The sequence below is a fragment of the Mixophyes fleayi genome, chromosome 2 (assembly GCF_038048845.1).
Source record: "Mixophyes fleayi isolate aMixFle1 chromosome 2, aMixFle1.hap1, whole genome shotgun sequence".
Classification (NCBI taxonomy): Eukaryota; Metazoa; Chordata; class Amphibia; order Anura; family Limnodynastidae; genus Mixophyes; species Mixophyes fleayi.
The window spans coordinates 367875548-367900699 of record NC_134403.1 but is presented as its reverse complement, the minus strand read 5'-3'; the positions used below and the strand labels follow the sequence as shown (position 1 = coordinate 367900699).

The following is a 25152-nucleotide window of genomic DNA, read 5'->3' as shown; positions in this document are numbered from 1 at the left end:
GTTGAAGGTGGACAATCTCTGCGATAGCCACAAGTGTAGAGCCACAACACATCTTATAGCACCTAGTCTAGTACGTGCCTTGTCCTGGTCTATGAGACATTTTATTTGTTGAAGAGAGACTTAATCATGAGCAGGAGGAACATGGATAACGGAACTTTGGGAGTTGGGACATTCCGACAACAGAATACTGGAGTCTGGGTGACAGAGGGAACATCATAGCCTAATTCCTGCACATAAAAGAGCTGATAATTATATGACCCAGTATATATATAATAGTATCCAGAGCTTAGCAGTGTTGAAGATATTTCAGATATATTTTTGACAAGAGGGGAACATTTCTTTCCTATCCACAACAAGCTTCCTGTCTTTAATGAAGGTCACAGACAGTTATGTTTTCTGTGGTAGAGTGTAACATGTCTGCTAACAGAGAGCAATAACTTGTACATAGCTCCAACAGTAAATATAGGAGAGGGTCACTTCATCTTGTCTCAGAGCCCCCTCCCTCCCCTCCATCTACACAATGGCAGAGGAAGCAGGGGGGTCAGAGGGGATTGTGCTGTGAACTAGCATGTTTAGAAGAAGGGCGATCCAAAGCCTCGCTGCTCACTGCATCATGCTTTGTGACTGTGGTTGCCATGGCAAATACTGTAAAATAATTAATAACAGCTTGATGGAAAAAAGTAGGGGGAAAAAAAAGAATACAACCAATGTACAGTAAAGCAGAGTGATTTCTGTTTTATATATAAAAAAAAATGTTTTAATGTTTCTTGTGCCTTTAACAATTGCAATTTAGCAATTAGGCAAGCCCCTTTCTTTTATATGTCCTATATTACACGCTACCATTGTACGGTATCGTAGGACATTAAGTGGAAAATGAATGTTATAATACAATAAAACGTTTCACAGATATCGGTTACCATACAGTAACAGAATGACTGGCAGAGCCTGTGCACTGTCCTCGCATATAATGCAATGTGCTTTATTGAGCTTAAAGCTTTCTCGGAGTCAGCAGCGGTAAGTCCAATGCTGGCAGACGATCAGTAACATGGATTATATACAATTTTATCACTAAACGTTGTCAGTTTTCATTTTTCTATGAGGAAAGATTTTGGCAGAGTTCCTTTTGCACTCTCCAAGTTTTTATTTCTGTTCATTGAACTTAACTCCTTGACTTTCCAAAGAGATGTCATCCAACAGCCACATTACAGCGCCCTTTAGCCAACGGAGCGTGACCGACCGGACGAGCTGACCCAGGGGCCGGCTGATGTTACATTGCAAGTGGCCGTGCTTCTAGCAAACTTGTATTGTTATCTTTTATGAAATACAAAAGATAAACTAGTCATAAAGAGCGAAATAGAACATTATATGACATTAATTGAAATGAGAGGCTGTGTATTGCTGCACTAAATAATATACATGAAATAAGTGTTTATATATCATTAAGTATGTTCATCTTCCTCTCTCTCACTCCTCTGCAGCAGTTTGATCTGTTAGTGGGGCGGAGCTTCTCCAGCACAGCAGACACTGAGTTATTGACAGCTTGGCAGACTTGCTTTGCAGAAAGGGACTGTGTGGGTTGGGGGATCCGTACAACAGTGACACACCCCCCAACTGTCCTGATTTCATGCCCTGTGTAACATGACGCCCCCTTCTCATGTGTGTGCCAACTATTCAATGTTAGGAGGTATGCAGTGATGTCACAGCAGCTGAAATTACTGCAGTTTTGGCTTCGTTACACGCAGCAGATCATAGGATACTGATGGGAGGAGTTTCAGCTGTATGTAATGAAGTGGGGAGCAGGGGTTAATGCAGGAGTTGTAGAGGGGGGTTTCCACACCACGCCGCCAGTGGGCGTGACCAGCATGCATGGGGGCATGGCTATAATATTAGACAGTGCTTGGCTGCTCTCCAGCTCTTCCTGTCCCCATAATATACATGGGCAATGCTGCGTGCACTACTGTTAGGTGCACAGAGCTCTCCCTTTTCAAGCAGAGCTGTGTGAAGCGGGGGCAGGGTCCAGCCACCTCAATTATACAGTGCCCCAGGCTTGGAGGGGGGTTTCCAGGCACTAGGAAACCCCCCTTCGGTTTGCCTATGGGGAGGTATTACTTTACTTTATAACATAGCTGCATTGTATAGTCAGGGTAACACCGAACAGCGTATTTTACCTTCATGGTAGTAATCTGACAAATTCAGTTTTTGGGGTATAGTGGTCCTATAACAAATACTGAGTATGTATACAGACAGGCCTGAATTTGTAATATATGGACAAACCAGGCACTTGCCTAAGGCAGCTCAGTTCAGGGGGAATAAAATGTTCATTTTATTTACTTCTTCGCTACATTTTCTATATCAACCTGGTCTTTACCAACTACCTATTTTGCAATTAAAATATAGTAGAGAGGATCTTAGATACGAGCAAATAATGTACACAATATTTAAAGTAGGGCTTATTTGTTCTCGATGCCTAGTGATGTGTCTATTCTAAATTTGGTCGCATGTACGTAGGTAAAAGTTGACCTGTCGCTAAGAAGAAAAATGTTTAAAATGCTAGGACCGTTCTGAACGTGCTTATTGTGGCACAGTCTCTAATGCAAAGATCATTTTCTGAATCCACACTGTCGCTTGCGCCATGTAGTGCAGATAGTAACATTTTATTCTTCTACAAGCCGTACCTCTGCCGAATCGAGTCTTCATGAAGCAGGGGTGCACACACAGGGAAAAGGACAACTCTGTTTAAAATTTGGCTTAATCCGAGCTCAAAGTCAGTAAATTAGTGTAGCAAGCAACAATTTTATAAAATAATTATTGGTGGTCAACCATCTAACTGACACATTATTTCTGCAATTCTTAAAGCGAGAATTTACAAGATAAACGAATCAGGGGGTAAATGTATCACGCTGCGCGTTCTGGCGGGTTTGAAAAAGTGGAGATGTTGCCTATAACAGCCAATCTGCTTGTAGCTATCATTTATTTATTAGATTCTACAAAGTGACAGCTAGAATCTGATTGGTTGCTATAGGCAACGTCTCCAGTTTTCAAACTCGCCGGAAAACTGTCAGCTTGATACACTTAACCCTAGATCTTTATCCATTAGTAAATAGTGATTAATAGAGATGAGCAAAAATACGACATCACACGTAGCATTCAAAGCACTTTGGGGGTCTTTTGATCCCCTTAATTTGAACTTCTGGGGCTAAATGTATCAAGCTGGGAGTTTTCGACTGGTTTGAAAAAGTGGAGATGTTGCCTATAGCAACCAATCAGATGTACAAAGTAGAATGTACTAAATAAATGATAGCTAGAATCTGATTGGTTTTTCAAACCCGACGGAAAACTCTCAGCTTGATACATTTACCCCCTAATTTCCTTTCTTCCCCACCACAATACCAGATAACTTAGTGGTTTTCCACATTCCTATGGCTATAGAATAAATCTGGCATACACTTAACGGGCAGTCTGGGCATCATAAGCGCAGCAGTCGGACGATTATAAAACACACGGTCAGATTTACCGTCCGTTCCCTGGATGCGGTTTGGGATCCATTATGTCTCTATCTGGCTATTTGGTCATTAAAATCACTGTGTGTATGGGCCCTTTAGGGTTACTGAAAAGTAATAACAATTACGGAGTTACCTAGAGAATATCATGCTGAAATCTGGTAGCTTGGCCTGCAATGTCCCTACGTCCCTGGGTGACTTAACGGCATTAGCCAAAAGTCTATTTCGCAGCCATCTGGAACTAGAGGTAAAATATAACACATGACCTTCTTGCTGGTTCTGACAAATGGACGAGGTCTCCGTTGTGTTTCATCACCAGCAGCCTTGAAGAGAATCCGTAAAGTGCTCACTGCATTCAAACTACAACTGAGGCTTTATAACCGTCAGGAATATAATTTAATTCCACGTTAACCCCTCTGTTGACACAACTCTAACTGAGAAATACGACCGTGCTGGTGTCTTCCAGCGGTTACTCGCGCCACAAATCATGTAGTCCTACAAATGTATTTATTAGTCAAACCACTAATTCGATTCTAGAGCTTTACTTCCCAAACCTCAATAAAACCATCAAAGAATAGAAAATATTTAATGGGTTTCATTATGCATGAAAATACGACCTCGCTTCCCGTACATTCACAGCGCTCAGTACGGCGACCGCCGATGAACCAACGGACCGTACCACATCACAGCCTGCAAACGGGGTAATTCACTTATCTTTTACGCTGGCAGCTTTTTGTTTGCTTGTTTTATTAAACCCAGTGATAAAACGTATGAGTAATGTTTAGATTGTGATAATAGATTTATTATAGGACAATACTGATGTCATTTAGTTTGCAGTCTGGATTACATCACTCACTGTGACAATCGAGAATAACAAGTCCCCTTGTGGACCTGCAAAATCCTTATAAAGCCACTTTTCCTCTGGTGTTTTAGTAAATGAGCTTTTAATGTTTGTAAAACACACGTAGTCTTGTCTGACACTAGAAAGCGTCACCTCTGGTGTTACCGCACCCATTGGCAGTTAGTTCTACTTGCGCTAGCATTTTCCTTTACTGAATTTCAACGCATCAGAAAGCCTAAAATGAGCTCCAAAACGCTCAGCAAAATGCAAATCAACCCCAGTGGGTATGAGGACCAATCATCATCATCACCATTTATTTATATAGCGACACTAATTCCGCAGCGCTGTACAAAGAACTCATTCATATCAGTCCCTGTCCCATTGGAGCTTACAGTCTAAATTTCCTAACATACACACATACAGACAGACGTAGAAAGAGTCTAGGGTCAATTTGATAGCAGCCAAATTAACCTACCAGTATGTTTCTGGAGTGTGGGAGGAAACCGGAGCACCCAGAGGAAACCCATGCAAACACGGGGAGAACAAACAAACTCCTCACAGATAAGGCCATGGTTGGGAATTGAACTCATCACCCCAGTGCTGTGAGGCAGAAGTGCTAACCACTGAACCACCGTGCAGTCCCTAATGTGTACTTCCTAACATTTGGGTAGGCAGTATTGGGGTGTGACCAAGGCACGATGGGGTGTGGCCACACCCCAGCAGAGTGTCTATCACTTTTGAAGCGATACGCCCCCCTCTCTACTCTTCATAGGAAGATCAACGCTATGTGTAACGCCATCTTCCCACCGCTGCAATGGAGCTAGAAGTCATCCAGAAGATCGGCTTGAGGGTCAGATAACAGGACCGGTCCGTGTGTGGCCAGATTTATACAGGAGGGATCCAGCGAAGCCAGATAGGCTCCAGCTGGATCCCTCAGAAAATGACAGGTAACGCCATCCTGAGATGACGTTACCTTTCTCCAAAATGCAAAGCTTGATGCGTTGCAGAACTTCGCAGTCCCCATAGTAATCTATGCAGACTGCGTTAAGAAACGTTAAGTGGGTTATGGCCGGCAAAATCTTTGATTTCTCCCACCAAAAACCCTTCATATATTTTGCGATTGCCATTTTAGGGAAAAAAAACTGCTGTGTCTTCCGTTTTAATGGCCAATCGCAGTTTAATTCATAGACACCTAAGTGTACTCAGCCTGCACAGAGAAATAATATAAAACTATGGCTTGCATATACTTTCCCCTGTGCTAGGTACAATTAATCACACTTGTTTGGTTTTTGGATCTCCGGTTGCACAATGATGCCATTCGCAACCACGACACTTACGAAGGGCCGCACGGTGGCGAAGTGGTTAGCGTTAGCACTTCTGCTTTACAGCGCTGGGGTCATGAGTTCAATTCCCAACCATGGCCTTATCTGTGTGGAGTTTGTATGTTCTCCCCATGTTTGTGTGGGTTTCCTCCGGGTGCTCCGGTTTCCTCCCACACTCCAAAAAAAACATACTAGTAGGTTAATTAGCTGCTATCAAAATTGATCCTAGTCTCTGTCTGACTGGGTGTATGTTAGGGAATTTAGACTGTAAGCTGGGACTAATGTGAATGAGTTCTCTGTACAGCGCTGCGGAATCAGTAGTGTTATATAAATAAATGGTGATGATGATGATGATGATGATGAAGGACGTGATTAAAAGAGCCTGGGAGGACACCCCAAAATTCCTGAGTCTCCTGGACATTCTGGAAGAGTAGGCAAGTATGTAATTAATATATTAATCAGTTATAATGAATTGAATGACATTTTTGAGGTTAGAGTCCCTTATAGAAAATGATGAGCCAGGTACTGTCGGAGTAGTGGGCGGATTCTCCATCGGTTCAGCGGACAGCTGGGAAATACCCAGAACCACACAGGTAGTGACAGCTGAGCCGCAGTCACTAAGGTCACAGGAGAAAGTGTTTATACAGTAAGTGAGAGCACAGAGAGCCACTCTCCAGCACCACATGACAGTTTTGTGGACGTCTTAGATAAGCGTCTGGGCAGGTGGGAGGGGGGAGATGGAAAAATATATGACAAGAGAATGATTGGCAGGAGAGGATCACGTAACGTCACCCTACTGATTCAGCCTGCGCTCTGTACTCTGCTGTAAAAGAGGATGGATACTGTGCTGCGTTCACACGTGGGTCCTGTCGCGCCCCAAATTGTGTAATAAAGTATATTGTAGTATTTGTCCTCTTTGTCTTTTTTTGTTGTGATATGTAAACAGGTACACACTGTTAGCAATCCAGATAATTTATTGACTAAAGTCATTGACTCAGGATGTGGGATAGACATTCAGAGAAATAGGGCAGTGCTCATTAAGCAACGTCTGAACGATTTTCTGAGTAAACCGAGCTGCCTGACGTTCAAGGTAAAACAGTAGCTAAAATGGGTTTCGGGACATCTGTGACATATGTAGCAGGTTATTAATAAGCCTCCGTTTAAGCTCTTCCAGAGATTTAGGGGTTACCTACAAATTGCAATACAAGCAGATTAATGAGACGAGCAGTTATTCTGGGAAGAGAAACCCACGGAGCTCGTGGGAATCTGACCTGGCCAGTTATTGCAAATCCCGGGCCCGAATTACTACCGTATGTTAGTACTGTGTCTGTATCAACTGCACACTAGGGAGGGAAGTCAGTGTAGAATTTCTTCCCACAGTTATATCCGGAGCATACACTACACAAAGTCAGGTTGTAGCTTGGGAAGCAAACGCCGCACTAAGAATACTTGCCTACTATTCATAGATCGCTGCTGAGAGATCGGCGCGTCATGTGCGTGACATGACGCATCAGCATATGAAATGGGCGGGGCAAAGTGTATGATGACGCTAATTCCATCACTATGCCCCCGCCCACTCATTGTTCACTGAGGTTGGAAGACGCGATTTACATGTCCACGCCCACTATGCAAGCAGGTAAGCCCACTGGGAGAATGGCCTGCTGTCTCACGTGCCTGGGAGGTCACACCTTAACTTGGGAGTCTCCCGGCCATTCCAGGAGTGTAGGGAACCACATAGGCAAACCGAGGGGGGGGGGGGTTCTTAGTGCCCGGAAACCCCCTCCATGCCTGGGTCACTGTATAATTGAGGTGGCTGGACCCTGCCCCCGCTTCACACGGCTCTGCTTGAAAAGGGAGAGCTGTGTGCACCTAACAGTAGTGCACGCAGCATTGCCCATGTATATTATGGGGATAGGAAGAGTTGGAGAGCAGTCAAGCACTGTCTAATATTATAGCCACGCCCCCATGCACGCTGGTCACGCCCACTGGCGGCGTGGTGTGGAATCCCCCCTCTACAAATCCTGCATTTGCCCCTGACCCATACTTTAAAGTCAACAGGATAACTTTGCATTGCGGAGGTAGCCATTTTGCGGATTGAACCGATATCCATGAGAATTTAGCAAATTATCAGGGATGTCACTGCTTCCTAGTGAGCCGATAGGCTGCATTCTCATGAATCATGGTTCAGGTCACAAAATGGCTGCCTCCGCTGTGTGTGGTGAGAGGTACACTTGTATATAATGTATATTTTGTTCTTTAACTCTTTACAGTATTTTTCAATTGCAAACTCCTGGAGTGGATGTCTAAGTTCAGGTGACTTTTATTAGTTTGGGCATTACAAGCTTCAGGGATAGATTTACTAAAGCTTTTAAAAGGGAGAAGTGGAGGTGTTGCCCACAGCAACCAATCAGATTCTAGCTCTCATTTATCTTGTACATTCCAGAACATGGTAGCTAGAATCTGATTGGTTGCTATGAGCAACACCTCCACTTTTCCTTTATAGAGGATTTATTAAATCTAACCCCCCCCCCCCCCCTAGAATGTTCCATGTGTCTTCTCTCTATTCCTTCCTTTGCCTAAGAGGCCATCTTCATTAACCCCTTCACTGCCAGGCAATCAAATCGATCCAGAGAAGATCGAGTTATGTGGATTCATGTAAACCAGGAGTAGATTTGTTTTCTAACACACAAATAAGCACCTGCCTCGCAGGAACAGTCACATATGCAAAAAGCCGTCAGTCCTTTCAGCCACCAATTTACCCAACGCGTGCAAATCCTCTTACTACCAGCTGGGGAAATTAAGACAAATTAGTTGTAACTAATATAAACCTCATGAAGTTTATTCCATATAATAATAGGACAATCTCTTGCTTGGTAACGCCCTATAGCGGTGTTGTGTAAACCTTTTGCCGGCACCCCTTTAATTCTCAAAATATGTTCCCGCGCCCCCTTGAAAGATATGTTCAGCTTTTTATATCAGGAAAACATAACAATATGGCAAAATACTTTTACACCCATTTTTATTATTGCTCAGTGGCCAATTTGGAAACTGGTGCATAGAAAAAGGTTCTGTAACCCCTAGCGCACTAGAAAACATTGCAAAAAAAACCAAAACATTTTATTGCAATTAAAACCAGATAGAAGCTGATTGTTTGTTGGGGTTTAGAGCACTTTTCCACACCAGTGTGCTCCAGTCTTCATAAATGAATGTGTCTTATTGTGAGAGCAGGCTGTGGATCTCTGGCTATTTTAATCTTGACATCCCAGCATGCCCTGTAAGGCAAGAGAGCTGACTGGGGCATGCTGGGAGTAGTAGTTCATCAGACAGCTGCTGACGAGCTGCCCCAGGATTAGAGGCACGATATGGGGGGTTCCCTGCTCTCGATACACGACCCCCCCCCCACCCCCTCGCAGAAAGTGGCTCATGAGTTTTCCATATGCAGAACATGACTTCATTTCGAAGAAGGAAAATATCACAGTGAACATTGGGTGTGACTCCCTGGCGAGGGCCTAGAAACCGTTCCAAATGTTTTCTGCCAAATTCTTATTAGCAGAAGCCCAGCAATACAACATACAGGACACGCACAAACCCCCCTGCCCCCCTCGGTACTACTGTCAGGGCCTCTCCGTGTCCCACCGTGTAGATCCCGCTATCTGAGTACGAGGAATCTCACTAAATTCACCCCCATTATCTTAATTACTCCCAGACACAAACATGGCCGAGGTGACGTAAGTGGCTTTCGTACCAATAATACTACTCAAAGCTGAGTCACCGCCGTTGCTACCGCCTATTTGTTTTCCTTACTCTCTGAGTGAAAAACATCTGGTACTTATTGTAAAGTCAGAATTTATATTGTTTCTAGGGAGGAAAGTACAGTGTGTACAGCATCCAGGCCAACGTAAACTCCATGCCGTAGACCTCTGCGCTGTGGGTTTGTAACGGATGTTTGCTGTGTGTGTGTGTTGACAGTACGGCTATGGATGACATGATCACATAAGTAACATTATTTGTACAATATTTATAATCAGGAAAGCTCCAGTCGTAGGTTGCAGTTAATTAGGAATCTCATTTTAAGAAAAGCAATAAAGCAAATATTTGAATTTTAAGTCGGTTATTCCCACAGCAAGGCCCAAAAATAACATTTTTGTCATGTTCTCTTTCCTAACCCTCTTCTATGTCTTATGTCTGGTCTAGACCCCAGTCTAGAGGTCCTAGTCGCCAATCTAACTAGACAGTTGCCTAGAGCGTCAACATTTTGGCGAAGCCTAAAACATCATGTGACTTCTTTAACCTGGCGCCAAAGCACCGAGCACCTGACTAACCGGGAAATTTTAATTAAACACACCCCTTCCTCATTGGCTGACAATAGGGAGGAGAGGGGGTGTTTAATCAGCACAGTGGCTAAGTGGTTAGCACTTCTGCCTCACAGCGCTGGGGTCATGAGTTCAATTCCTGACCATGGCCTTATCTGTGTGGAGTTTGTATGTTCTCCCCATGTTTGTGTGGGTTTCCTCCGGGTGCTCCAGTTTCCTACCACACTCCAAAAACATACTAGTAGGTTAATTGGCTGCTATCAAAATTGACCCTAGTCTCTCTCTCTCTGTCTGTCTGTGTGTATATGATAGGGAATTTAGACTGTAAGCTCCAATGGGGCAGGGACTGATGTGAGTGAGTTCTCTGTACAGCGCTGCGGAATTAGTTGCGCTATATAAATAAATTGTGATGATAATTTAAATTAATTGGACCACGTCCTGCGCGCTAGTCATCTTCCGTAGTACTGCTGCTCGTCCTGTGATAGGCTGGGACTGTGGCGCTGAGCTGTGATGTCACCACACTCTCAGCCTATCACTGAAAGGAGGAGCAGCAGTAAGCAGCAGCACTGAGACCGACCTCTCCCTCCTCTGACTGCTGCTCCCCAACCCATGCCAGTCACAACGCAGAATATATAACAAAATCAGGACATAGTAACCCTCGGCCACGCTCAGTCAGACCCCTGATCCGCCAGACACATCCCCAGATTCCTCAGTGTGAATCTCTTGCTTTTCCATGGAATGGAACATGATGGTGGCCTCCATTTAAAAGTCGACTCACTGCATCGTTAATAAATGCAAGTATTTTACTGTCCATCTAAACGGTAATAAATGCTACTTAGAAACAAATTCAGGGTAGTTTATTAATTGGCGCAAAATTGCGAAGTGCGTTAACTCACAGCAACTAAATGATCGCTTTCATTAGCACTAGACCTATCAAACACTATAAATAATTGGTTTCTATTGGGGCGTGAACTGTGCCCCTATAGTAAATCCCCCACATTATGTTTTTGATAACTATCGAGGAGTATAATACATTGGATAACACTGTCTTACCATAGACATCCTATGTCCTGCCGTACATGGGATATTTTATGTAAAGTAACAGCTCCTCCTGCTTCCTCGTCAGCCCAGACAACAGCTGTCTGTGCTGGGAATGAATGTACAGTAGTGTATGTGTGTTCTCTATGTACGTGTAACGTGGGAGGGGGCCCATGTGAGAAAACTCTGCAGGCTAGTGTGTCTGTGCTTCCAGCTGAAGCTGTGCGTCTCCTTATCTTACCTGTAATACAGCTCAGCTTCCTGCAAATACAGTGTTTATTATGTAGTGTACGCTAAGTGTACCAGTAAATGAGGCCATGAGTGTTAGAAGCGTGTTCTTAAGGTTCCCCTCCAGCCCAGTGTACTATGTACTTAAAAAGCTCTTCCAAAGAACGCCAAAATATCTTACTGAGCGTTTCCGTACTTCCCAACGGTCTTGTTTTAGGTGGGATAGTGGCGATTTGGCGGCTCTGTCCCTGGACAGCTTTGCCCAGCCGTGGGAAAGTTGTGAGGTGCGTCCCGTTCCCCAATGCTGTATGGCGCAGGGCTGTAACGGTGTTTTGAAAGGGGGAGGCAGGGTCTCGTGCGTACATTATCCTGATTTCTCCAATATTGGGATTAATGCGCTACTGCTCATGAGCGCTGCCGTCAAAGTCAAAACAGATGTCAAGCGATCGCTTGTCAGTAAGAACATTTTATTTTTGACTGCAGCTAATCTTATATGAGTAACCTGCCAAGTTCTATCGTAATGGTAACAGAAGTTTTGGGAGGGGGGGGAGGGGGGTGTAGACGTCATATCCAGCTGAACTGATCCTTGTCAGTCCAAAGGGCGTCTGTATTTTTGACATGAAGCGTGTGGTGCACCATGACAGACAAACACCAGAACCTATATATCATCCATCTGCAGCAGGTCCCAACGTTCTACCCAGAAGCCCCTGACGGAAGAATGCCGCGGGGGAGTTTCATTTTTAGAAACGCAGCGTCTGTCAGCCATGACTGACTGCGGTGCAGAGGATTTCAGATACCTCAGAAGCCAGGAGCGTGGAAGGTAAGCAGACAGCTGCCCCTCGCTCATGTTTAGATACAGATTCAGAGGAGGAGAGGCCATTCAAAACGCCCAGCTCACCAGTAGATAGGTTAGAAATAACTAATTTCTGCTACTTGCTCAGAATCAGCACCACATTCCTCCTAATTCCCGTTCAGCTCCTGAGAAGCCAATCACATCTCTGAAAACGGACCTGGACTCTGTACATAAATACAAATATTGTGTGCTTTAAATCAGATTGCATATGATGCCAGGTGGTGCAGTAAATCATGTATAAACAGTCGTGTCCTAGGGTTATCTCTTGTCCATACAAGGTATATTTAGAATAGTGCATAGACGTATGTAAAACAGGTTTGTATAGGAGTTTCTGTGTGAATAAACAATGTGCAACCTCTTTCCTAGAATTCATATACTCATTCCATGACTATAATAGTGCACCAAACACATTTATTTTTGCATGCAGGGAACACACTGGCTGATAGTCCATGTAGCACAGATACTGGACAGCTTTATTTTTACAATATAGATCATAGTTGTCCTGCTCTCCCGGAATGTCCAGGAGACGCACACATTTCTGGGAGCCCTCCCGGACTCCTGGGAGAGTAGGGCAACCTCCCGGATCCTAGTTCTGTTAAATTAAACAGAGGGGGTGGGGCTTAGTGACATCATGCATACATCACCGTGGCCCCGCCCCATGTTTTTAGTGCCGAAAGTTTGGGGGAGGGGCTAATGACACAATTCTTCGAGCCCCGCCCCCACACACTCATCTGCTTCCCGGAAAACTTACTTGCCAATGTTGACAAGTATGATATAGAGTTGAGCCCTCTCCCAACTCTAAATCTGTCCTCACATTTTACATTTTTCCCCTCTGCACTGCAATAATCACACCTCCCAACATTTAGAATTCCGAAAGCAGGATAAAAAAAGCCCCGCCCCCAATAAACCCAAACGCCTCCCACGCATGATCAAAATACGGTAAAACTCTGCCCACTTTCTGTTAATCCCCACCCTGTTATGGGCCGTGAATCGGGATGTCCGACCAATCCCGGGACAGTTGGGAGGTATGACATATGGTTTTGCCAAGGTGCAAGTTTGCTCTTTTTTTTTTTATTTGCTCCTAAATTCAAATTAAGGACCTCAGTGATCGCAGAAGTGGGTGGAGCTTGATGATGTTATTTGCATTATTGTAGTTTGATCCCGCCCACCTTGTATGAATCCTGGTTGGAGAACGAGCTGCTCTTTCAAGTGCCCGGAAGGTCTCCTCCTAATTTGCAATTCTCCAGGACATTCAGAGAACAGTCAGCTATGACCCCAGGCACCCTGCACTTCCTGACACTGCATGCCATTAAATATACCAGTTATGCAACCTTCAGATGACTTTACTGTATTAGCTTGTACATACCTTACTACAACTTTAACTGCCTACATTTTTGTAGCTTTCATCTATTTCATGCTGACCTTTACATCATAGACGCCTAGTCTACCAAGTTGCAAAGTGTGAGTGGTGGGTGGGGTGCGGGTTTATGACATGAATCATGGAGAGAGAAAAAAGTTGTTGGAAGGTGGAAAACCCTGTTCAGTTCAATTCCCGACCAAGGCCTTATGTGTGTGGAGTTTGTATGTTCTCCCCGTGTTTGCGTGGGTTTCCTCCGGGTGCTCCGGTTTCCTCCCACACTCCAAAAACATACTAGTAGGTTAATTGGTTAGTAACAAATTGATCCTAGTCTGTGTGTGTGTGTGTGTGTGTGTGTGTGTGTGTGTGTGTGTGTGTGTGTGTGTGTGTGTGTGTGTGTCTATATTAGGGAATTTAGACTGTAAGCTCCAATGGGGCAGGGACTGATGTGAGTGAGTTCTCTGTACAGCGCTGCAGAATTAGTGGCGCTATATAAATAAATGGTGATGATGATAAGCTGACTGTAACATAGTGGCTGTACACGACAGCATTCACCTACCCTGGAGAAAAACATTTATAGAACACTATAAACTTGCCCCAAATAGTACATATCCTATTTTAATTTTTGCAATTCCCACTTACAGCTTGTTGGACGCTGAGTGTAAGTTACAGGGTTTTACGGCCAGGAAACGAGCCCACATGGTAAACTTGGGAGATGAATGACACCGGCGGGCAGCAGCCATGAATGAGCTCCCCCTGTACCAGCACACACGTGTTTCTAGGTCCATTTGTCTACAAAGATATGTGAAGGAAATGAAGCAAGTGGTAAAGGCACAAACATGAATTAGCTTTGGCTGCTGATCAGAGACCCTGTGAGAGGCTTCAGAACAGACCCCTCTCTCTCCTTGCGATGATGCAGAGGGTGAGCGGAGATTTCTGGCACCCGGGGAGGGGCAGGTGGGGAACAGATGGATCCACTGAAATCCTTCTCTGCCGCTGCTTTCCTCCACCATGTGGGAGTCATTACCCCAAATTCCTCCTCTTATTGGAGGACAATCCTGTCACCAACAACGTCAGGTTAGGAGTCAAAGCTCTTGATTCTCGGACACAGCTTTCTGTGTGATAATCTGGCTACCGGTTCTCTGCAGGTGAAGAATCAGACAATCTAATGACAGATTAATGGGCATTACAAGCAATCGATGGGCGGCCAACCGGCTCTGGCTCCTCTAAAACTACAACTGCCAAGTCCTGGCTGAGGACTGTCATCGTCATCATGACCATCATTTATTTATATAGCGCCACTAATTCCGCAGCGCTGTACAGAGAACTCACTCACATCAGTCCCTGCCCCCATTGGAGCTTACAGTCTAAATTCCCTAACACACAGAAAGCCGTCTGTCTGCTCTTGAGTCTTCAGTGGTTAAAAAAAGTGTTGAAGAACTACAAGTACCAGCATGTCTTGCAGTTCTGATCCAGCCGGGAGATGACGGGGTTGCTCAAGCCCTTTGTACCTAATACTCACATAAAACTTTACTGTTTGTTTGTTTTTGTAATCACCAAAGAACTTGTTTCGTTGGCTGTGACAGCGCGGAGGTGCGAAGTTTCCACCATAAAATCTTTGAGTTCTGCTTTTGCTTCAACGCCCTGCACTTTATTTTGGGAAATTCATATTTCATGGAATTCATAGTCTATGAACAGAGATGGAGAGGGGACAATGATTCATTCAATCTGCTGAGTGGCTTGTTGTAGAATTGGTGGGAGGGAAAATTTTACCAAAATTTTTCTGAACGGTTTTGACCGTGTTGCTTATGTCTGATAGGTAGATTAGACTGTACAGATAGTTTGCCGCACTCGGTTTGGGACTAAACAAGTGTGGTATAACATGTTTCGGGGGAGATGCCTCTTCCTCAGGTACAGAATAAGGGGTGTGTCCCCAGAATTAGAGGAAGCCGATTGGATAGGAGCACTAAAATAAATCTCACATTTATTGCATTATGCTGGTCTGGGACTAATAAGCAGCCATGATATACCATACTTGCCTACCTTTGGCAAGTTGTATCCAGGAGAGGGGCGTGTCTAGAGATCGGGAGGGGCCGGGCCACGGTGAATCGTGTCTTTTTGGCCCCCCCGCGTCAAATATGCCGTTTTGACGCAGGGGCAGGGCAAAAATGACGCGATTCATCGCGAATTGCGTCATTTTAGCCCCGCAATTGCGGGATGCAGGAGATTTGCCAGCTCTTCCGGGAGTCCGTGAGACCAACCCGCATTTCGGGAGTCTCCCGGACATTCTGGGAGAGTTGGCAAGTATATGATATACAAAGCAGAGCGGTTGACACATCATATCACGATTTTATCTATATATATATAGACGCCGTGCCCTGCTCCCTCCATGTCATGACTAATTAATTAAAAGCAAGGCCGGGAAGCTGACCTGGCCATTTTGACTTACATTTGTGAGCCAAGCAACCAGCTCTTCTGGCTAAGGCCAGAGTTTCCGTCCAAGCCTACAGATTAGAATCTATGCATCATCTTGGAACAACATCATAAAATATAATATTAAAGAGAAGCAGAAATTGGATCTCTTTTAGATTATCGTATATACATTAAAAATATATCAAGGAGCTTGTCCCAGAGAAGTAAATTCCAAAATAACCCAGGAAAAGAAAATCTATTAAGTGCTGTATAAATAAATTATAGATACGTGCACAACAAATAACGAGGCTGTAAACTAATTGTGGATCTATAACGCTGTCTCTGGCTTGTCATGAAATCACCCAACAGTGCGAGAGATTGATGTTAGTAGATGGCGCTTAATGATGTCATCATCCGTTGAAATATCCAGCTGATCGGTCTATAAAGACCACACCAATAGCAAAGAAATGACGTATTACAGTAAAGACTATATACATTTCCCTGCGTTTGGACTAGATGCATAGATAGAAATTACACTAAATAACGCAAATCAGCGGCGTTATATTGAACAGAGTGGATTTCTTTCAGTGTTCAATTGTAATCCGTGGGTGAGCCCTAATGTTTCATGTTTGGTCGCAGAGTGAGCCCTAAAGTTTTCATCAGGAAAAAGATATTTAAGGAGTGGATCAGCACGGTGGCTCAGTGGTTAGCACTTCTGCCTTACAGCACTGGGGTCATGAGTTCAATTCCCGACCATGGCCTGATCTGTGTGGAGTTTGTATGTTCTCCCCGTGTTTGCATGGGTTTCCTCCGGGTGCTCCGGTTTCCTCCCACACTCCAAAAACATACTGGTAGGTTAACTGGCTGCTGTCAAAATTGACCCTAGTCTCTGTCTCTCTGTCTGTGTGTGTGTGTGTGTGTGTGTGTTAGGGAATATAGGGGCATATTTAACAAATCACAGTAGTGCACTTACCGTGGAATTAAAGTCCTGATGTGCCCTCCGCAAATTTATTAAAGGTGCATCGCAGCAGATATCATGGATATCTGCTGCTTTGCACTCCTGATCGTTTTTGCGAGCAGTCACCATTCAACAGAATGGTGACTGCTCCTGGCTGCAATCTAACAAGTCCCGAAAATTATTTTTTTTCGGGAACTTGTCTTGATAATGTACGCCAGCTGAAGTTGGCGTACATTATCAGAATTAAAGAAATCGACTGCTGTCAGCTCTGCTCCGAAGAGCAGAGCTAGACAGCGCATGTGTGGAGGGATCACATGATCCCTCCCTGTCACTCAGCGCGCTCTCTCTGCAACTATCGTTGCAGAGACAGAGTGGGGACTTTGTGCGCATGTGCAGTGCACATGCGCAATTGAAGGAAGAAGAGGAATGAAGAGGAGATCCCGAGACAACGCATCCGAAGAGGGGGGTAAGTGTGATTATTTCTATCACAGAAACAGCAGTTTTTCGGAACTGCTGTATCTGTGTTCCCTTTTTAATAAATTTGAGAAATAGTTCAATCCTTATTCTTGTGATAAGGATTGATAACTATTTCTCACTTTTGCCGATTAATGATAAATGTGCCCCTTAGACTGTAAGCTCCAATGGGGCAGTGACTGATGTGAGTGATGGTGATGATGATGATGAAGGATTATTACAAATCTAAAACGCATGCAAAAAAAAAGTGCTACCAATAACATTCACCAATACAGTATATATGTAGAGCTCAATACACAAGCTGCGATAATGAGAGCTATCAGGAAACCGGGCCCAAATCGCAGCCTGACTCCCCAAAATACGTGCAAGCCTGCTAATAATTCAATCAAAATCTATCGGATCATTATCGGACATATCGGTAAATCCGGTCGGTCCACTGAAATGTATTGTGGCTTTCCTGAGCCGTAAAGACAAAATAGCGCACAGATCGCCTGGGCCACATGGCAGGATAGGCCCGTGTGTCCCCGTCTTATAGGTTCCTGGAGCTACAGGAAGCAAAGATATTTCAGATAAGGCTTTGATCGTGGTAAGAAGCATTTCTCCTGTACACATCAGACTTCCTGTCAGAAAGGCCACTGAAGGGGACTATAGCAACCGGCTGATAACAGATAACAATAGCTTGTAGTATGGTAACGCCGTTACATAAAATATACACCCTCTAACGGTATAGGAAGACATACACATTTGTAAGGCCATAAGATGTCTCTTTGTATTAGATTCAAGGGTATCTTAGTGGTCTACAAGCCTGGTGTAACGAAGAAGCAATAGGCAGTTTTAGGAATATCTGTAACAAAACGCAAATAAATATTTTATGCCCTGGCTGTAGTTGAACTACAAGTCCCAGCAAAAAGCCTGGACTGTGAAATATGATCATTAATAGAATGGGGACAATTATATTTTCAAAACCAAGGTTGCACATAAATGTGGTGGAAGAAATAGCAGTTGACAATTGGTGGTCGATACGCCTCACATCTGGACTGACGGTTATACGTGGCCTGCGAAGAACGCCTGGCATAGGGTAAGCGCCATTTTGTTTATGTTGTACTGGTTTCTGATCTTACATTATAGGTATGGGGACACTGCCAGAGAATTATTTTGCAATGCACTTTTTTATGTACCCTTAAACGTGTTTCCATCAGAGAACGTAACGCAGGAGCTTACAGCTAATGTATAATACGCAGCCAATCAGCATGGCCAATACTGACAGGTGCAACCATAGAGAGAGACAGTACTCCTGCGTGTTCATTTAGGCTCTTTTAGTAATTGATATTATTAGTACTGTACTGTATCCCAGGTAACAGAAAATGTTGAGGTAGAGACACAGAGTGCCTCCGTGACGTCACTGATAGGCTCCATTCTCATGAATATTGGTCCCGCCCACAAAATGGCTGTCTGCACCGTGTGACTAGGCGACAGGTACGCTTTCATTCTACCCCGGCCTCATGTGAGCCAATCAAAGCCAATAACGGTGACCTTGCACCGTCCAAGATCCTGGCTCGTTGTGATAGTTCGTCAGGTGTTGTGGAAACAACTCCCAGCATGCATTGCCAGCTACAGAGAGGATAATAGGAGTTATAGTTCCACAGCACCTGACGAGCTATGCGATTCCTAAGCTTTACTTAGTTTGGGGCTCAACATTAATTAAAATAAGTAGTTGGCTTTAAATTGACCACAAATTGGCTATTTTAGGTTACCTAGTTTCTATAGTCTGAAAATAAAATGCTGAAAATCACTAACCATGACTGAAAAACACCTGAGTATTAGTAAGGAAATCCTGAAAACATGGACTGTCGGGCTACTTCAAATGCCTGAGAAGCTATTGTTCTGCAAAGTGCTTATAAACATATACTGTGCTTGTTTTACCTCACATATACTGAGTTGTAGCTCTGCAGCGGCCACGTATATATCACACACACTCTACAATTACCAATCACATACAATTACCAGGCCTGTAATCACTGTTATCTGCAATCTCAAAATACAGGCCGTAAGGGGAGAGAACCAGGGGGCGAGCAGACGTGTCCCCAACGTGATCAATAAGGACCATCATTACTTTGGATCTTTGTAACCATTTAGCCAATGATCCATTAGACAACACTTTAAGGGGAAAAAAAAGTTTAAATTTCAAGCATCTGCTAAAACTACAATCAAAAGGCGCTGAAACAAAATACAAAATACTGTGTGTTAAACACATAATTAGATCACTCTGTAGTTTGCTCACAGCACCAGACAGCATGAAACAAGGAGCAACTTCAATGAGCTAATGTCAGTTACTTTTTTTTTTTTGCACAATATTTCATTTTTAAATGATGTGAGAGTGAATCTTCTGGGGGAAAAAAATACAAGAAATTCCCAATATTCCTACTGACCCTTCTTTTACCAGAGACACGCAGCACCGTCTTACAGCGGACCTGTCAAATACAGAGCGTAGGCGGCCATATTGTGGCCTCAAACGAGGGTCACAATTCACCAGTTGTGAGGCACTCTGTGCCTCATTCCTCATTCCAAATGAATTGATGGGCTGCATATTTATAAATATTTGTTCCACACTCCAAAAAAAACCCAACATACTGGTAGGTTAATTGGCTGCTAACAAATTGACCCTAGTCTGTGTGTCTGTGTGTGTTAGGGAATTTAGACTGTAAGCCCCAATGGGGCAGGGACTGATGTGAGTGAGCTCACTGTACAGCGCTGCGGAAATAGTGGCGCTATATAAATAAATGGTGATGATGATAATGTGTAGGTGACATGTCCGCTTTAAGTGCAAGCTGTCTGATATAAGTGATTGACCAGCACACTTTTTATGTCCTTACTATATTAGAGTCACAATGTATGTATACAAGGCAGAGCTCCTAGCAGTGCATGGTTTAATTCCAGCACCTTTTTCTCTTATCTCTCCTACAGATCTTTAACAACTGCAGTTAACCAATTCCCTGCCAGGGAGACCACTGTGAAAGCCCTATAGTGCCTTGCTGAGTGCTCTGAGGACCTTTCCCAGCACAGAAGGAGTTAATGTCCTAAGGATACCTTAGAAGCAGTATTTTTTTTTTCTTTTACATACTTGTGCAGCTAATTCGATTCAGATGTTCCCTGCACAGGAATAGACAGATCAATGTACAGGGAATTAACCCCTACCCAGCTGGGAGAGAGGGAGGCAATTGCTCCCAATCCATGACAACTTTTCAGAAACCAATGCTTACTAATAAGAGTTGCATCATCTGAATTGAATTGCTCCCAGACACTAATCATATCCTGTGCAGTTCTCTGACAGAGATGATAGTTATTTCCTAACCCTCTGACTGTGCAGCTGACGCTGTCAATGGTTGCGCCTTCACTGCGCTAGCGCAGCAGCCGTGCGTAATGGAGAAACGGACTTACCATCTTGCCCAGTGGACTCCAGGAACTCAGTCAGATCACATCCAAAGGCTCCTTTCCTCTTCAACTTCGATTTAGCTCCCTTGTTCTTCATGAGTTGGTCCAGAGAGGAGCCCCCCTCCCCTCCCAGTAGAAATAAAGCAAATATCTATAGATTAAAGAAATTAGGGGGGGAACAAAGGTCCCAGCCTGCGCTCAGCCAGCCAGCATTTGTGTCCCAGCAGCTCCAAGTCACTCCATGAAAAACCAAGCAGCTCCGGACAGCAGATCAGCTGTCACCCTGGGGTGGGGACAGAGGCTGGATGATCTGAGAATGAGAAGGGAGACTTGGATAGACAGGGAGGGGATCACATCCTGGGAGACGGGCAGAGGCTGCTGGCAGGAGGGTGGGGGCAGGTTGGCATCTGGATCTGCAGGGAAGGGCACAGCCTCAAGCCAACGGTGCCACCTAGGCAATGCCAAAGAGCTCTACAAAGCAGGAGTGTCCCAGACCAGGCACTCTGAATCCCTCCTCCAGTCCAGCGGGAGCCACAGGAGCTTGCACTTTAAAGATGCACCATGGCCAGTTTCAAAGTCTGCAAATGACTTTTTTCACCTATCTGTATTTTTTTCCTCCTTCCTCCTTTTCTTACAAATCACTGGGTTATCCAGCTCAGGAAATGCTGTTAAGGAAATGAGGAAGGAGAGGAGGGGGGGGGGGGCGAGCTTGTTTTTTTGGCAGTGTATGTGAGGGGTGGGGGGATGTGGTGGTATGACAGGGGGGAGGGAGGGAGAGGAGTCCTGACATGCAGCAGATAACGGGACTGTACTGAAGATAATCTGCTCTCCGGCTTCTTCCAACTACAGTAACTTCCTCTCAGCCTCCACAGAGTACTGGCCAGGCCATCCCTAATCTGGAGGAGTGGCACAGACAGCTGCTCTTTCATCATGGCATCTTCTGAATGACACTTATGGTTAATTGTTACAGATTACCTAATTATTGTACAGCTGGCACTTTAATATTGTTATAGAGTTCATAAAATGTCATTTAGAGTGTAAGCTCTGTGGGCCAGGTTTAATCTAACAAAAAATAATACAGTATGCATTTGTGCTGAGAAGAGATGAAAATAATAGGAGAAGCAGCAAGTGGGGTCATGTGTTTTTTTATTTTCTCCCACCGTGGACGCACCAGCGCAGCTTGTTTAGCCGTTATTGCGCACTTTCTGAATCGGTAGCGCTGTTTGATGACATCACACTAAGCGGTCACCCCTACAATCTATTAAATGCAGCGGCAAAACCTTCTTCCACTTCTGCTGCGCTCTGCCAGTCCCTACATTGGCTGCCTGTACCTTACAGAATCCAATATAAAATTATTTTACTGACATACAAGGCGTTCAACAAAACTGCACCAACATACATCTCCTCTCTTGTCTCAAAATATCTCCCACATCGACTTTCAGTTTTGTGTCTCATCCACACACTTTACACCCATTCCCGGTTACAGGACTGTTTTTTTGGGCTGCACCCTCTCTGCAGAACACCGGTCCTTGGTACACCAAGACTTTAACCCGGTCTCCACACCTTTCAGTGTTTGCTGTAAATTCACCTTGTCAGTTTCTAATTCCAAAACCAGCTTCTTAACCAACCCCCCCCCCCTCAAATATTATGCCTGATTATTCCCCTCTACACAATTCACTCAAACTTACTTTTATTCTCCTTCCATACTTAATCTACTGTCCACAAACCAAGAAGGCTGTGTGCCTGGATTATATAGCCCACTAATAACATTTTCCATTTGCAATGTGGCTGAACTAATATCTAATCTGAATCAATTCCCTTTTGTATCAATCTCCTGTTTTTTTTTACAGATTGTAAGCTTGTCAGCAAGACCTAAATTCTGGAGTCTCCTTCTTTTCAATGTAATTAGGTTGATATTGGTGGTGGATTAAATCTCCCCTGGCCCCCAGGCAGACCACAAGCCATGGACTCCACAAGCTATGTGCATGCTTGATTGTCTATAAAAAGAGCACAGTTCATCATCATCATCATCATCATTTATTTATATAACGCCACTAATTCCGCAGAGCTGTACTGAGAACTCACTCACCTCCGTCCCTGCCCCATTGGAGCTTCCAGTCTAAATTTCCTAATATAGACACAGACAGACAGAGAGGGAGAGACTAGGGTCAATTTTGATAGCAGCCAATTAACCTACCAGTATGTTTTTGGAGTGTGGGAGGAAACCAGAGCACCCGGAGGAAACCCACGCAAACATGGGGAGAACATACAAACTCCACACAGATCAGGCCATGGTTGGGAATTGAACTCATGACCCCAGTGCTGGGAGGCAGAAGTGCTAACTACTAAGCCGCTGTGCCGCCCAGTTCTCATTCTTGTTGTGTCTCCATGTGATATGCATGTTAAAATTGCTATATTTAGGCTGCATACACGGCGATTAGATGGTGTGAAATATATATTATAAAGAGTAGTTCTATTGTCTTGTATGCACCAATCACTCAAAGCAACACAACGTTTACCGTAGTCCAATGGGAAATTCTTCTTTCTTTTAAAATGCAATGTGAAAAAGAAAGAAAAGTGGGGAACAATGGTTTTTTTTGGTTGTGTGTTTATTTAAAGTTTATTTTAAAATAGGTGTCTGTGTTTTTTGATTTGTTTACTGTTTCTTATAACAGGCAGAGCTCTTAGGGACCCCAGGCCATTATACCGTTAGTACAGCTATTGTGGAACTACATGTCCCAGCATGCACTGGCAGCCATTGACTGGATAGGCATGCTGGTGCTTGTGGTCAAAGATCCACTTATGGTGTCAAATTCAATCGTCCCCCAAGCAGGGACTGGCTGGTAAATGTTAGCCTTGGGGGAGAGACTCAGCAGCCTGTTAGGAACACATTCATGGGGAAAAAATGCAGGTGGTCCAGTGACCCAGCTCAAAGGTAGCCCAGTATGGTACCGCCAGGTGGAAGATGTCCCCCAGCCCCTGCCCCCTAGTGTATTAATAGAAATGACAAGAAAAAAAGTTCATTGAAATAACCAAGAATCTTTTCACCCCAAACTGAAGTTATCTCTTGTCAAGGTTACACTTCGGAGTTTGATTGACAAATGCCCCTTTACTGCCCTTGTTCCTGAGCTGTTGCACCCAAATAACCTTATTATTACCTCCCAGTGGCGAATGAAAGGCTGGGTACACACTACAGATCTTTCAGCCAATTATCGGACCAATCACACGATAAACGACCGTTTGGCCCGAATCGTTCATAGCTCCAACTATGAACCATTATCATTCTAAAGATCATCGAATTGTTTGATTTGATTTTTAAACCGGACTAAACCTCTCGTTTAACGATGGAACAATGTCATTCCAATCCTGCAGTGTGTATGCGCTCCGGACCGGCAGTGTCCATAGATCTCTATGAAGTGTGCAGAGTCACCATCTTTCCAGCTGATGGTTATGACAGATAAAGATCACAGATCTGATGGTAAATCATGTAAAACGTGTATAGTGTGTACACAGGAATCGACATGCTGATCGGGACTTTTTTTTTCCAGTCGTTGGTAAAAATCATTAACAATATCGCATCAGGAGAAATATTCTGTAGTGTGTACCCAGCCTTACGGCAGTTACACTGGGGCGGGTGTCAGCAACCCGCGGCTCTTTCAGCCATCTGCTGCGGCTCGGGAGTCCGGGTGTCAGTGGCAAAAGGGGTGACAGAGCGCCTCTCAGCAGGGAGCCGGCAGAGGAGAGAGTGCTCCTCCCCCACCGCAGCTCCCTGCTGGCTGAATAACGCTGACGTGACCCTAAGGTCGCGTCAGCGTCATTCAGTTGACAGAAAGTGCGCCAAAGAGGAGCAGAGTAGAGAAGATCCAGGACCGGGACACCACTTGTAAGTAAATAGTAAATAAAAAAAATATTTTCTTGGGGACTGCATGATAAAAAAATAGGATCTACAAGAGGGGGCTGCATAATAAAAATGGGACCTATAAGAGGGGGCTGCATAATAAAAATGGGACCTACAAGAGGTGGCTGCATAATTATAAATGGGACCTGTAAGAGGGGGCTGCATAATTAAAAATGGGACCTATAAGAGGGGGCTGCATAATTAAAAATGGGACCTATAAGAGGGGGCTGCATAATAAAAAAGGGACCTAAAAGAGGGGGCTACATAATAAAAATGGGACCTATAAGAGGGGGCTGCATAATAAAAATGGGACCTAAAAGAGGGGGCTGCATAATAAAAATGGGACCTAAAAGAGGGGGCTACATAATAAAAATGGGACCTATAAGAGGGGGCTGCATAATAAAAATGGGACCTATAAGAGGGGGCTGCATAATAAAAATGGGACCTAAAAGAGGGGGCTGCATAATAAAAAAGGGACCTAAAAGAGGGGGCTGCATAATAAAAAAAGGACCTAAAAGAGGGGGCT

At 44.3% G+C, this 25152-nt stretch overlaps 1 protein-coding gene across 3 annotated transcripts in view; it reads right to left on the bottom strand.

Moving 5' to 3' along the window:
* ARHGAP31 (Rho GTPase activating protein 31) overlaps window positions 1-21410 on the bottom strand; it is a 133797-nt gene extending 112387 nt beyond the window's left edge. For all 3 annotated transcript variants that reach the window (XM_075197382.1, XM_075197384.1, XM_075197383.1), the window contains exon 1: window positions 20735-21410. In XM_075197382.1, the coding sequence (XP_075053483.1) occupies window positions 20735-20825 (91 nt within the window). In that variant the 5' untranslated portion in view covers window positions 20826-21410. The remainder of the gene's footprint in view (window positions 1-20734) is intronic.
* Window positions 21411-25152: the final 3742 nt, after the last annotated feature.